General features: G+C 39.5%; 1 protein-coding gene and 2 long non-coding RNA genes across 10 annotated transcripts in view; 2 read left to right on the top strand and 1 right to left on the bottom strand.

Moving 5' to 3' along the window:
- The window catches only part of LOC148337588 (uncharacterized), a 243,301-nt gene extending 239,535 nt beyond the window's left edge, over positions 1 to 3,766 (top strand). For 2 of the 3 annotated variants that reach the window (XR_015843110.1, XR_015843109.1), the window contains 2 exons: positions 2,531 to 2,635; positions 3,276 to 3,766. This is a non-coding gene — a long non-coding RNA (uncharacterized LOC148337588). Of the gene's footprint in view, positions 1 to 1,444; positions 1,609 to 2,530; positions 2,636 to 3,275 lie in introns of all 3 variants that reach the window. The other variant, XR_015843111.1, reaches the window with a different exon arrangement.
- On the bottom strand, positions 698 to 6,101 carry LOC148337592 (uncharacterized). Its single transcript, XR_015843118.1, has 3 exons — positions 5,598 to 6,101; positions 1,790 to 1,905; positions 698 to 1,519 (listed from the first exon to the last, which is right to left on the bottom strand). It is a non-coding gene; the product is annotated as an uncharacterized LOC148337592 (long non-coding RNA).
- The window catches only part of dmxl2 (Dmx-like 2), a 33,875-nt gene continuing 25,362 nt past the window's right edge, over positions 5,629 to 14,141 (top strand). For 5 of the 6 annotated variants that reach the window (XR_015843107.1, XM_088295414.1, XM_088295410.1 and 2 more), the window contains exons 1-5: positions 5,629 to 6,106; positions 12,778 to 12,903; positions 13,365 to 13,436; positions 13,562 to 13,640; positions 13,864 to 14,008. Coding sequence is in view for 5 of the 6 variants with exons in the window: in XM_088295414.1 (XP_088151540.1) it covers positions 6,020 to 6,106; positions 12,778 to 12,903; positions 13,365 to 13,436; positions 13,562 to 13,640; positions 13,864 to 14,008 (509 nt within the window). In the remaining variant the exon portion in view is untranslated. The remainder of the gene's footprint in view (positions 6,107 to 12,777; positions 12,904 to 13,364; positions 13,437 to 13,561; positions 13,641 to 13,863; positions 14,009 to 14,141) is intronic. The other variant, XM_088295411.1, reaches the window with a different exon arrangement.

Here is a 14,141-nt window from a genome sequence, read left to right on the forward strand (position 1 = left end):
CAGTACAGCATTTGCACTTTGGTAAGAAAGCAATTTGGCGTATTGCTAGTCAGTAGTGCCCTCTTCTGGCTGAAAGTTGTCATCACACTCAATGTCGTGTGCTTTGTGCAAAGTTCAGCGAAAATGGATGATTATCGTAATTTGCAACAGAAGCAGAATGTTTAAGTACTAAAAAGTAATTGGATAACAAAATGGCAGATAAATTCCTCAGGGTTAGCTTTGTTTCCCCAGCAAAAGTGATAATAATGATGGAAAATATCAAGTACAAAATAGCATGACACTATATTTTATTTTCTTTAGCACATTATGCATTGGGAATAATAATTACAAAATGCCAAAGTCTCAATCATTAAAATAAATTGCTTCATTTTCAAGATCTTAGTTCAGTGTACCATTTTCACTTCAGCCCAAATAGTTCCATTACAAAATAGTTAAATAATGTCGGCACAATACATCTGTACAGCTCAATATATTTCAGAAAAACAAAAACACAAAACATTCATATATTTACAAACACAACAACATTTAATGGCAGTCACAAGTAAAGCAGATTATTACAAAAAGACTACATTGATAGCATTCAAACACACAAAAGTAGGTTTGTGAAATAACTAAAAACATATATAAAAATGTAAAAAGATCATAATCAAAGCAATTGGATTTTTTTTAACCTTGATTTAAAAGCATTTCCGCTTGGGGTTGACTTAACTTCTGTTGGAAGCTTATTCCAGGTTTGGGAGGATGGATACACATTATTGTTTTGAAATGGCAGAACAAACGCAATAATCAATCAGATTCTGTGCAACACCTGTGAAATGCAATGGCATTTTAAGTGTGACAAAAAAAAGAATAAAAAATAAACTCCATTTTAATATGGCATGTAGATGTAGACATAAAGTCCCACAATGTAACGTGAACAAACTTACCACAGAGAACAGGAGCACAGGAACATCACCCAAAAAATATGAAAGTGTTATCCAAGAGCCAAATGCTGTGAAGGGGAAACAGGTGTGTAATTTAGGAGGTGAAAAGGAGAACATTGTCCATGGTTTAGACATCAATTCCTGTGTGTTATTTTTTACGGGCCTTAAATTTACACTAGAGAACTGTAGGACCTTAAACTGACTACATTGTAGCAATATGCCATTTTCAATGAAAACATAAATATATAATAATACGTTATATAATCAAATTATATTATTTTATCAAAAATGTGAGGCGATCACTCTGCTCACTGTGTTTTGTTCATCAAGTTGACATGAACAGTACATATGATTACAGCTCAAATAGTTCAAGTCGAATGAGAGTGAGCTTTTTTTTTCACATGACTTTTTTCCAACCACAGTAAAAGGCCGCATTCTGAGCGAAAAAAGGAAGAGGACGAAAAAAGACAGGATGGTGTCAAAAAGAGAGACAACATCATCAATCTTCTGTATCTCTTCAGGCACAGAGGTCTTTAAGAGATTGGGCAGCATGGCAGCGTGTGAGAGAGAGATTCATGAGGACCAAGAAAGTGAACCTGAAAAAAAGAGAGATTTACAAAAAAAATAATAATTATACAATATAATAAAAATACCAAAGTCAAATATGAGGCAAGATAATACTGAGGTAAGATTTTTTTTTATATACATTTATTTCAAACATGTATAAAATGGAGTAAAATAAAAAAAAACAACTTGTGAGGACAAAAATTACCAACAAACATACCACAGAAACTGCATCAACAAAAGCAACACAAGAGAATGTTACACAATAATCAACATTCACTAGAAATGAAATACCCGCTTACACTTTCGAAAAGGAGTCGGAAGAAGTATAAACTTATCAGGTCCGACCGATGTGAAAATGAAGCTTCAAATTTGCTTCATGAACCAGCTGCTGTATTTTTGAGTCCTCTAGATGGCACTGTGGGTTGAAATAAAGGGTTTAAGTAGTCCGACCCATCAATTCATTTTGCTTAAATGAGCAATATATCAAACATTTGTCAATTTCATACGGTATTTCTATCTCATACGTTACAATATTACATACAGACTTGAACTTTTCTATCACAATACCAACAACAACATATCAATGGTAATAATAATCCAATATTGATGAAAATAATAATATAACATAAGATTTTAAATGTCATTTTCTAACAGATTTGCAGCAAGAACAACCAAAACAATTGTAAAGTTCAAACAAATCAATGTTGATTCTGAATGGCTGAAATGTCTAAGCACGTGAATGTCAAATTAGGTTGCTTCATGTTTCATCATTTGGCCGAAACGCGTTCCCCAACTCGGGAGCACGAGTGAATCATTTAAAAAATGTTACTGCATCAGCACATCACTCTTTGACATTTAAAGTTCAGTCTTGATTTTAGAGGCCACTACCTTTTAGAAAGACCACTTTTGTTTCCCTCTATCTGGAAATAAGGAGAAATTAATAACAAACATGTCAAACAATAGCCGGTCGTGTCGACCCAAGTAAGACGGCAGTTCTCGTTTAAATGTCAGTATGTTTTTGGAATCACTATTTGTTTCAGTTACAGCTTAGTGAGCGGAAAAAAAAAAAAGATGAAGACTGCGCCACAGATTGTGGGTCAAGCAGAAGACCGGAGGCGTGTGAGTCACATCTGTTCATGAATCAGGTGAACGCTTCAACACTTGACGTGCCTGCCTGCCTGCGCGCCAATCTTTCTCCGTTATCCTCTCATCACGTTATGATCGCTCACATGCAAGTGGATGTCCGTTCACAACTGTAGTTTTCGTTTCATTCTTAGTCAGTACTTTAAACTTTGATTTTGACTCTCATTGTGTCACCAATGAGACCTTTTTTTTGTGACGTATCGTTAACATTGTCGTATACCTTCTCACTAACTATTCAAAATATGCCCAAATATTACGGTATTAATCAATTAATCCTGAACCTAATTAATTAATTATTATTTTAATTAATAAATAATTAAAATATGTATTATTATTGTTGTATTGGTTCGTTGCGATTTCCATTCAAATAAATATAGCAGTAAATCATCATTATTCCCCAATTTCCGCTTGACATTTTTTCAAATCTGATCCAAGATGGACAGTCCCGTTCACGTTGGGTAAATGAGAATTACTTTTACCATCTCCTCCTTTATGTATTCAAGTACACGTCCAAGTTCCATTCTGTTGTGACCCATACGCATAGAATGTCTTGCACCTCAGGGCAACACTTGTGCAGCCTCCAGCTAGCAGCCATCCATGAAATGAGAAAATCTATAACGCATTTAATTTTGTTCTCTTTAGATGGCGCAGACTGGTCTCGCAAACATCAGCCACCCTCCGACCCACCTTCCTGCACAATGTATAGGCACCTACTTGCTAGTTGTTATTCACATTGTACTACAAATTACACATTGCTTATCGAAGGATGGCCGAGTGGTCTAAGGCGCCGCGTTCAGGACCCAGTCTCCTCAGGAGGCCTGGGTTCGAATCTCGAATTTCCCCATTGTGGGACTAATAAAGGGAATATTAGAAATGTATGTATGGCGGCGGCAGCAACATGCTCAAGGACGCTTTTTCTTCTTGTGGAACTGGAGCCAAAGACAAGATAGATAGAATTTGGAAAAGTAATCTTGTTTGGATTGAAGTGCGTTACATTCTACCAGACTGCTTTATGAAAAAAAAAATCATAGAGTAAGAAATGAATCATGAATGTTTTTCTTTCAATACGCTGCACAATTGCTGTGTTGTGATATTAAAAGTGTGCAAGTAGGCAAAGGATGAAATATGTTATGCATTGTCTCATCGTGCTGTCCTGTGTGTCACGCTTGCTGGCAGGCAAGCTCCTGATGATGATGTCACAGTGGATAACTAATTAGGTCACTGCTTTAATGGCTTTTTTTTTTTTTTTTTTACATACAGTGGTAGTGGGTGTGAATACTTTGGTAACAGACACAGACAACTCAAGGAGACCACAGGAATGTGACAATGGATATTTGCTAAGACATCAGAGGAAAAACAGCCAGGAAGAAAACAATTGCTTCATTAGATCTCATCAGTGCTAGACGAGTAAGTGCAGATAATAGAGTGATAAGACATTCGGCGCTGAACTTTAGCCAGGCCAGTCTCAGTCGTTTGTTGTACTCAAATTTTCACTGCTGAAATATCCATCCATCTATTCTCACATATTTTATTGTTTCTTTCTATGAATAAAAGAAATGTAGGATCGAGGAATTATTAATAATTTGGTTAGAGCAAAAATCATCAGCAATTCATTTTAGTTGACTTGACAAAATTGGGGCACGGCTCCCGTTTATAACAAGTTACTCTATACTAAATAACATGGCATTACGACACTCTGGGGGTCAAGTCAGGGATGTTGAATGTACAACGTAAACAATGCCGAATTATACAGTGCAAATGGCAGTAAGATAGTCTGATGTAGAAAGTTTCTCTCGTGAAGTGACGACACTGAAACAATCTTTGTGTTACTTGCCGAGGGAAAAACTAAAGGCTGTTTGAAATCTGTAGTTTGTTTACTTTCAAATATCTTGAAGTCATCATGCACGACCTCATGTTGGTCAGTACAGACTTTACTTAATGTACATTACTCATGAACAACTTATAACATTTAGACCAGTAGACCTACTAGAGTCACCAATATCGTGCTCACAAAAATTTGTGTGCAAATGAGTGCATTTTATTGTTTGCCTGTTTGGTAAAATCATTGTTGATCATAATTGTGGGAAACCATTAACATTATTTGTGTTTCCACAGTTTTGTTTTATGATTAATAAAAAAAAAACTATTAAAGGTAATTTTAGCATTTTTGTTCTTTCAGATCTGTGCACCCCCCAAAAAATCTTATATCCAGGAAGTAGCTCTCAGTTACAAAAAGTTTGGTGACCCTTGAAGAAGATTGAATAAGAATTTAAAGTCTACAAGTTTTGCCTTTCTGTCTGCCTCAAGCCAATGTGAAGGGAGCTCTTGTAAACTGCACTGTAATGAGAAGAGTATATTTATTCATTGATTTCATAATGTGTCTATATTTTTGTTGTTGTTTATTATTATTTTGTACTTTATTTTGAGAACAGCAGTTTCGTTTTCGCTGTGGTTTTTTTAAGTGCTCTATAAATAGAGGACGAAAAGACATTTTGGATGGAAAAAATTTGGATAGGTTAAAAACACGTTGGTGGGGATTTTGTAAACGGAATGCGACAAACCACCACCACCACCTTTTTAGGTATTTGCAACACATCTTGAACAGCGACAAATGTAGTCATCCCAACATGTGATTCTGGCGAAATATGCACTCCGCTGTGTTCGCTTTCTCATCGTCTCATGTCTCCATTCATATTAATCAGATTTATATAAGACATTAAACTGCATGACAGAGGTGCGAGCACTACAGCAGGCGCGGCATCGCAAGCTTTATTATCATCATCATCAACGACATCATCATAGTACAGCGTTAATACAACTAAAACACGGTCTCCAGGAAGTCTGAACAGCCCTCATTCAAATAAAAAAATACATTTATAAAGATACATCTGTTCTATAGATCAAATGATTCGTGTATGTAAATCCATTGTACAAACGTGAATATTAATGAAGTAGTTGTCAGACCTTTGATCTAGGTGCTGTGGTTCTAGAGCCCCAAGTCGTGCCTAGGCAACGGCGTGAACGCGCATGTCAGCCAGGCGCGCCGCAGAGCCTCAGATCAGCTGCCTCTGTTGCCTCGGCTTTGACGATTAATCGTGGGGATGGTGTACACCGCGAGAGGCGACGGATGGCCGCTTTTACTCGCGTAAATGGATGACACGGTTATGTGAAATTTCATTCTTACGGCCGGAAAACACATCCTCCCCCCCTCCGACCACGACGTCTGGACGACGTTGCGAGGCCGTGGACGACTCGAACGAACGTTTACTGATGGAATCCCCGGTTGCTGCTAGATGGAGAAACCGACAGGGTGGACTCGTTCTAAATAATTAAAAACGGCATCTGCTGCTGCTCCAAGAAGAAAACGGGAAAAATAGGAACGAAAGATGCATCTGCATCAGGTGCTGACGGGAGCGGTGAACCCGGGAGATTGCTGCTACTCGGTGGGGAGCGTGCATGACGTTCCGTTCACGGTGAGTTTCTGTTCGGATATTATTTGACTTCAGTTGATGCTAACTAGTAACGAGCTAAGTAAGTGGTTAGCTAGCTAGCCTCATACCAGCTGGACGGGGGCGAAATAGCTCGCTAAAGCTTAAGCTATCGGCTAACCGGGTAGGAAGCTAGCAAACTGCCGCACTATAAAAATCCCAAACACTCGAGACTTCTCCTGCCTTCCTCGTTAATATTCTGCATTGCGTTGAAAAATATCCTCAATTACTGACTTTCCACGCCTATATCGGCACCTGTCAATTACCGATGTTATTTATGCACCGGATTTATCGCGAGTCATTCAATGACCTTTAGCAGTATGTTGACACGTTACAATTACTGCAAGGAAATCCCTTTGCGCATCAATTATCGTAACTGGCAAATGCTGTGCTGTATGGTAGTCCAAATGCTACCGTGCTTAAAACGAAGAAGGTGTTGGTGCTGTGTGTCGAGCGTGAGAGCCATTATAGTATTTGGTTGTAGAAGTGGCTTAGCTCGCAACCATTTGGCGTTAAATCCTCCTCACGGATCATTAGCTCACTGTCATTCCAGCATCAGCCATGACGTAGACGACCTTATATGGACACGCGTGCTGAAGGCTACAGTGACTCTTGGAAATAATGACAAATTCATGCGATGCTTACAAAACGGCATAAATGCACGTTTGTCACATAAGCAGGCAAGGACTATGCAGCTCCCTCCAAAAAGCAAAGACACCGCTATCAAATGAGCAAATCATCTTGTAGGGAGGCAGTACTTGGGAGATTCCTGAATATTTTGTGATTGCAGCGTTTGCAGGGATTTCTTTGGGTCATTGGTATGCACCAACGTCAGTTGCATCCCTTAATTCGCAGCTATTAAGGGGCCGTGTGTAATGGACTCAATGCGGTTGTCAAAAATAAGCAAGGCAATTCTTTTGCCATTAATGTGGGCTCCCTTTGCTTGGGGTTACCTGCCCTGTTGCGGAGATTTCACCATGATGTCACACATTCATACCAGGTGGCAAAAGCCAGAGATTTCTCTGATGGTGGCACTTGTACCCTACCTTTACGTGTTATTTGACCAATGCAGAAAAACGAAATACATTGCATGAATGATGATTTTAGCCTTCTTCTGTACTGCCGTATTTGAAATATATGAGGTGTCAGTCGAAAATGCGGTTACGTGAGGGAGTTTGCTTTCAAGAGAGAAGACACACCATTTGTGAACAGGTCTGTTTTTTTAAAAAAGTGCTGGAAATTCAGTCATAGTTAACATGATCATTGAGAGCTCGGCTTGTTAATTGACTATTTTGTTGCCAGGATTGATGGCACAGATGTGTTTATTTTTTTGACTGGGTAACAGGTTAGCCTTTTTGTTTTTCCTAAATGATTTAAAGACAATGTAAAAACAAACAATTTATACATGCCTGTGAAAAAATTCCTTCCTCAAAGCTGTTGATCGAGGTTTGCTTCCCTTTCTGTCTTTTCAAAGTGGCGATCACGCCAATCGTCAGTTTTGCAATCATCCCTGCACAACCATTTGCAACATTGTCCTGATTTATTCCCCTCACCCATGTGTTCTGCTGGATTTATTCTAATATTTTTTCAGGGAAAAAAAATAACGTAAACCTTTGGGCTATATCTGGCAACGCAAACTCAAATTATTTTCTTAATTTCCGTCATATCAGAAATATCTTTAACAGTATATGTCTAAACTTTTACACGACTCGGGCCGTGTGCTATAAATATTCTTTATCTTGAAGTCTGGCAGCTTCCCAACATTTCCCTCTTCTTCATGCAGACTGGTCCAAGACAACCGGTCAATATTTCATTTTGTTAGCAAGACACAAATAGCATCATATTACAGTCGCTATTGTGAAGGCAAATAATGTGAAATGTCCACTCCATCCCTTCCAATTACCTTTCACATTTACCTCAAATGGACTATTTAACATAGACCAAGAAGAGGGTCTTGGCAAGCAAAATGGTTCTGTTCAGCGCGTTTGTGAAGTAAATGATAATGGTGATGATATTATTGATTTTCTTTTCTTTTTGATGATACGTAGACAATATTTTATGTTACATGAGACCTTGCTCTTTAAATCTCAAGTTTTTCATGCAAGCCTTTTGTGAATCAGAGATGTTTGTTTGACGTAACATACTCTTTGATATTCTGTTGCTTAAGCAGTATTGCAAAGATTTTAGTCAACATTTTAGCAGCTTTCAGTATAATGACTGTTTGCTTCAAAAGTGTTGCGACTGCCCTAATAAAATTTAAGGCCGATGCAATGGCTGCCAAATTTACGCTTTGTTTGTACACATTTTCTTCCGGACATTGGTTGCGTCCTGAAGTTTATTCGATTATTTGTGTGTGGCCTGACTCTTTTTTTTAAACTGCAATATATAGCGGACTTGTGCTCCTCTGCCCTCATGTTAACCTCAGATGGAGGATGGGAATGCATGCGAGCTTTGCTCCGAGGCTTGTATTTGCGCAGTAACAGAGTAGAGCTCGCTCTGACGCTAAAACTATGCACAACTATGCCTTGAGGCCCAAATTTCTGCACTTGGTGCTTTCCCTTCTCTGTCCGAGAGGACATTTGAAGAACACTAGATAATATGTACAGTGAATTTTCACTCATGCTGACCCTATGGGCTCTTGGGCCAGACCCCTGGAATACTCACACGACTCATGTTGACACAAAACGATTTCACAAACCTAGAATCATGACTGAAAGAACTTGAAAATGATAAGACTGGAATTTGCTGAAATGCATATTGACGAGCGCAAGGCTTCTGGGACCGTGCTCTCGTGACGATTGTTGGATTTGCCTTTATGCTGTGTTTGTAAGGAAATGAAGATTGTACCTCCTTTCAAACAAGCAGCAGGCTCAGTTATGTGCTGGGGCTGCTTTGCTAAACCCGGCACAGGTGAGCAAAGTGTGCTGCCTCGTGTCAGAAAGGACAGCTTGGAAAAAGCTGAAACATAAATTCCGGAGAAGGCGCCCTTAAAACCTGAGAAGGTTAGGGCCCTCGGCTCATGAATCGTGGGCCTAAAAGCTTTTTTCAGTTTGATTTTAAGTGATCAATGTGTGGTTTATTTTCATTGACAGTGGGCTCGCAACAATTACTGCTCTGTAGGTGTGTTCTCAATAACACTGTTTGTGTACCTGGAAATGGGCCTCAGAGTTTTGTTTTTTGTTATTGTTTGCATGTAAAACCTGTCTGTGAAAACAAAATACTTCAACGCATGATCATGTGCACAATCAAAAACTGACTGATGTTGTTGGACGGTGTCAAAGTACATTTCTGGGATGTAGGCTGTCTAAATATTCAAGAGAGCTCTCTGAGCTGAAAATGTTTAATTTGGGATAAAAATATTGTCAGCTCAGGCTTTTGACTGCGGCAGCCAAGCTCGTGCAGGAAAATGTTGGGAGCAGCTGCAGCAACAGAACATGACTGCATGATTGAGTTAGACCCTGGGAATAGAAAGCATTGGATGGTAGAAAGGCAGAAGTGATCTCTCACTCTCTTCCTCTTGTCTACTCAGTGCATGACAACATTCACACATTTATTCTATAAAAAACACTTTGTTCTTTAAAAAAAGGAAAGAAAACTGCTGCATTCCTCTCCCCTAAAAGACCTCGTGTGAAGTAGTCGGCCAACCATGTTTTTTGTAATACTAACGGCTAAAACTATTTTAAGCATACTCTTGTTATTTTTTTTAATGCAACCCATCCAGATTTGTAATTAAACACATAGCAACTCGCTTAACGGAAATCCTTAATCTCCTGTATTCTTCGGCAGTGATGTCATTTAAAGAAGGTTGAGTCACCAGTCAGCTATTCTACTGCTTTTTTGGAGTTTCCCGTTTTTTGCCGTCACGTTTTTCGTCGAAATGCAATGTTCGCAGTTTTTGGAGTGGTCAAAAGATTGAATAGAGCACAAATGTTGCAGTTTTGCTCTTGCAAAGCGAATGAATTTCACGTCGGTGTAGATGAGCGTCCTTTGATGCAAGTGTAATCCTTAAAAGTTGTCCGGCCTCGTCTTCGGCGGCGAGTTACAGTACAAGTTTAAATAAAATGTATTACTTCTGGCGTCTTCTTTGCTAAAGAGAACCGTCGTGCCAGGACCGTATTTCGTTGCATCTTTATTCCGACTTCAACAGCCTCGCTCTAATTCACCTCCCTCTCTTCTTCTGCACTCATGAAATGCGATTCCGAAATCTACTAAAAAAGAAAATAATATTTAAGCAGCATAAAAATAAATAAATATATAGCCACAACACAGCGGTCCTCCGGAAAATGACAACTGACTTGTGTAAAAATCACATTTAGGGTTTCTCGAAATTGAGCGAGGACAAACGTTTTAACTGGAGACTATTAGAAACGACTCATGATTATGTTACTTCTGTCAACACTACTGTGTTACAAAAAAGAGGAAGCTACTTTCTTGGTGTAAACACTGACAAGGTGGAGTGTTGCACTGATCAGTTTAGCAGATCTAAATCACACGTCTTGTGTGCTGAGTTGGATGAATACATTTTCCAGTATCACCTCCTCAAATATATTTAGGTTAGCCTAATAATTGCAAGCAATTTAATCAATCTTCCTTTGGGAACATATTTTATAACTGCAAGGAATGATTTTTCTAATTCCAGTATTTGGTATAGTATAATAAGTCCGGAGGAATGCAATTGTAGAAACCGTAATCTTCCAAACGTGTGTGGACCGTGTAAAAGTTGTCAACCACCATTCGATTTGTTTGAGCAACGCTATAATGACAAGTTATGAAGCTAAATGTCAGTCATTACAGTGCAGGATTGCGCCAAACCTTCATTGTTTGGGATTAGGGTGGTGTGTGTGTGTTTGAGGGAAGATGATGATAATAAAAAATAAAATAACAGCAGCGTCATATTTGTCGATGTCCATCCGTTGATTAGTTTGCAGCCGTCTTCCTGCTTATGAAAGCTCACTGATGGCATTGTGATTCCGCAGTGTGGACAGTTACTCACTTGGCAAGCGCTAGATTGATACTTTTGTCGCACGCTCGCGTGACTTTATTGTCGGCAGCTTAGGTTCAATTCCGACTCTGTGTGCATGTGAGTGTAAAGGGTTTGTCTCCACAGTCTGCGACTGACTGGTGACGAGTTCAGGGTGGAGTCCTCCTTTTGCTTGACGTTACCTGGGATAGTCTCTGGTACCTTGTGACCCTGAACAAGATAAGCGGTGTTGAAAACGGATGGATGGGCAATGATAGTCGTGATTGTTCTCCTGCATGCAGAGATGCTGATCGTCGCAGCTTGCAGTCAAGCATTCAATTTGATACCAGAGATGATAAGTGGTCTATTTTTACACTGCTATAAATGTTTCAAAACAACACAACTGTATTTGGAAATGATTATGTGCTTCCAAATGTGTATTTGAATGATGCCATTGTTAACCAGCCTACCGTCCATCAGTACTATGCTCTGCGTCGATGTTTGCACACCTTTTCCTCAGCGCCTTGTTTGTTATGCATGAGACTGTAGATGAAAGAGAAGCAGGACACACAAACCAAATGAACAAAAAGGTGATGAGAGACTCCAGTTCGTGACGGCTGTACTCCTGTTTGCTTGTCTGGCTCAGGTGGAAATGACTTGCTCTCGTAGAGAGTTAAGGGGAATCTCCATCGCGTGGACAGTGCGTGACGGTGACCGCATTTTAATTCCAAGTAGTAATGTGCTGCAGCAGATGCAGCAGGGGACGCGTAATGCGCAGACTGCAGTTTAACTTTGACTTGCCTCATCTTGTATCAACCACCGGGGCCATAACCGCTACGATTAGTTTGTTTTGGAGTGGTGACTGTATTGTGTGACTCAGTGATTCCCAGCCTCTCCTCCTGTTCTCCTGAATAATGAAAGACACAAGCTGCCGTTCGGGCACGACTGTTGCTTTGAGGCTAGTTGACCTTGCTGTTCGCAATTTAAAGTTGAACATGGATCTGAAAATCTACTGTCATTATATATTGTATTATTACGAAATTCTATTAATACATGCACAGTGGAACGGTATTAGGCCAGTCACCTGATAGCAAAAATCCACCTATGATTGACATCCATTCCCCGTTATTCACTGAAAATCTCTGCTATTGGCTGTTTTTATACTCAGATAAAAAAAAAACATATATTGCTTTCGTGGCAGCTGATGGACTCTGCTGTTGTTGAGTTTTATTCAATGTCGCCCGTGTAGTTTACTTTAGAATTACAATTTGCCTGTATTCCTTTACATTAATCTTTGTGTAAAATAGTGAATGTAAATGCGTGTGCCTATCCGTTTACCCAGATGTCACGTTAGTTTGGCCTGGAGTGTAATTTAGGCGTCTGCTACGTAAAAGTATTGCTATTAGCATCATGTGAAGTTGGTTTGTGTTTTGTGTTGAATAGTTTAACTGCTGAAAACAGTCAGTTATGTAACACTGTTTCATGATTACTACGTACATTCTGGAAGCATTGCATTGATGCTTTATGATCGTCTTCATTTTAAGTGCTGCACTTTTTGTTTTCCATATTAAATATAGAAACCAAACAATTTTCTCTACCTAATGTTATTGATTACTTGTTTGTATCTGTATTTTCTTTTTTTCTTGAATAACAATTACTAAAGGCACATTTGAATTAGAGACCTTTTTATTTTCAGGCCTACGGCTCAGGTTGCGATGTTGTGATCTTGGCTAGTGACTTCGAGTGTGTGCAGATAATCCCAGGAGCTCAGAATGGGAACATTCAGGTGGGCTGTGTGGAGTGCTCCCACCAGCTTGGCAGGGTAAGTGTTGACCTCACACTCAAATTCATTCTCTCTTGCAATGTGTGTGTTTTTTTTTTTGCTTTGTCTGCAGTCATTGAGTTCTGAAACCCAGCACACTTGTGAAGTGTGAATGTAGTTAAAGTTGTGTGCTTGTTTAGCGTTGTTGGCCACAACTCTTAAAGTGTGAACAGCTCTTAAAAGGTAGCAGATGGACGAGGACAATTACTGTAGCTGTTCTTTTGTTATGATGATGATGATCCTAATTATTATAATTACAGTATACTCTGTTGATTCATTAAACATTTCTCATCTTTTTGAACTCACGAAATTGCTGTCAAGCATTGTATTTTTTTTTTTTTTAATTAATTTTCAATACATTCTTTAGTCTATTTAGTGCCTCTTTTTTTTTTTTCCATGACTTTGAAAACGGACCATTCTCATTGTATTTCCTACCGGTTTTGAACTATGCTTTTATGTAGATTGCTGCCTCCTACGGAAACACAGTCTGTATCTTCGAACCTCTCTCTACCAACCCAAACAAACGCCACAAGGTAGGCCGATAAACTGTTGTTTAATAAAAATGTTTGTTGACAGAAGAATGTAAAATGACGAAGTGGGCGAGGGAGCCAATAACATTGCATGGTGTGTGTGTGTGTTGCTCTACTGTCACTAACAGCAGCTTAACTATCAGTGGCAAAAGACAGGGCAGTTCTTCCTTGATGCCATCACCTACAACCTGGCGTGGGACCCACAGGGTATGCCAATGCTTTCTGTGTGATTTAATCGAGCCGTTAATGTTTTTCGCTCCAAAAACGGACTAATTGAATCCTCTGCATACACCGCTTCAACTCCCTTACCACCTTCATTGCCCCGAAGAACACGCGCAATTGTGTATTTTGTATCCTCCATCATACTTTAGTTCACTTCAGTCATCGACTTGGCTGAGAGGGGTGTCACCTGCTGTCGTTGTTTCCTCAGGGAACCGTATCCTAGCAGCAACCGAGCGGCTCCAGCTATGGGCTCCGCCGCTGGCAGACGCCTTAATCGAGGAGGAGGATGGCCAGGCGTCTGAGGACAAGCTCCATCCCGTTCTGAATGACTGGAACTGCGTCTGGCAGTGCAAGTGCGTCTCGTTTATGCATATCTGGTGTAACGGACAAGGGAAATCGGTCCATTCTTCATCACGATATGCAGGAAACTTCAAATCGAGCTCTAGAATCTTTCGAAATGAGAAAATACTTATGTCGCTTATTTAT

The sequence above is a fragment of the Idiotropiscis lumnitzeri genome, chromosome 5 (assembly GCF_059441095.1).
Source record: "Idiotropiscis lumnitzeri isolate Australia: NSW breed Sydney's pygmy pipehorse chromosome 5, RoL_Ilum_1.0, whole genome shotgun sequence".
Lineage (NCBI taxonomy): Eukaryota > Metazoa > Chordata > Actinopteri > Syngnathiformes > Syngnathidae > Idiotropiscis > Idiotropiscis lumnitzeri.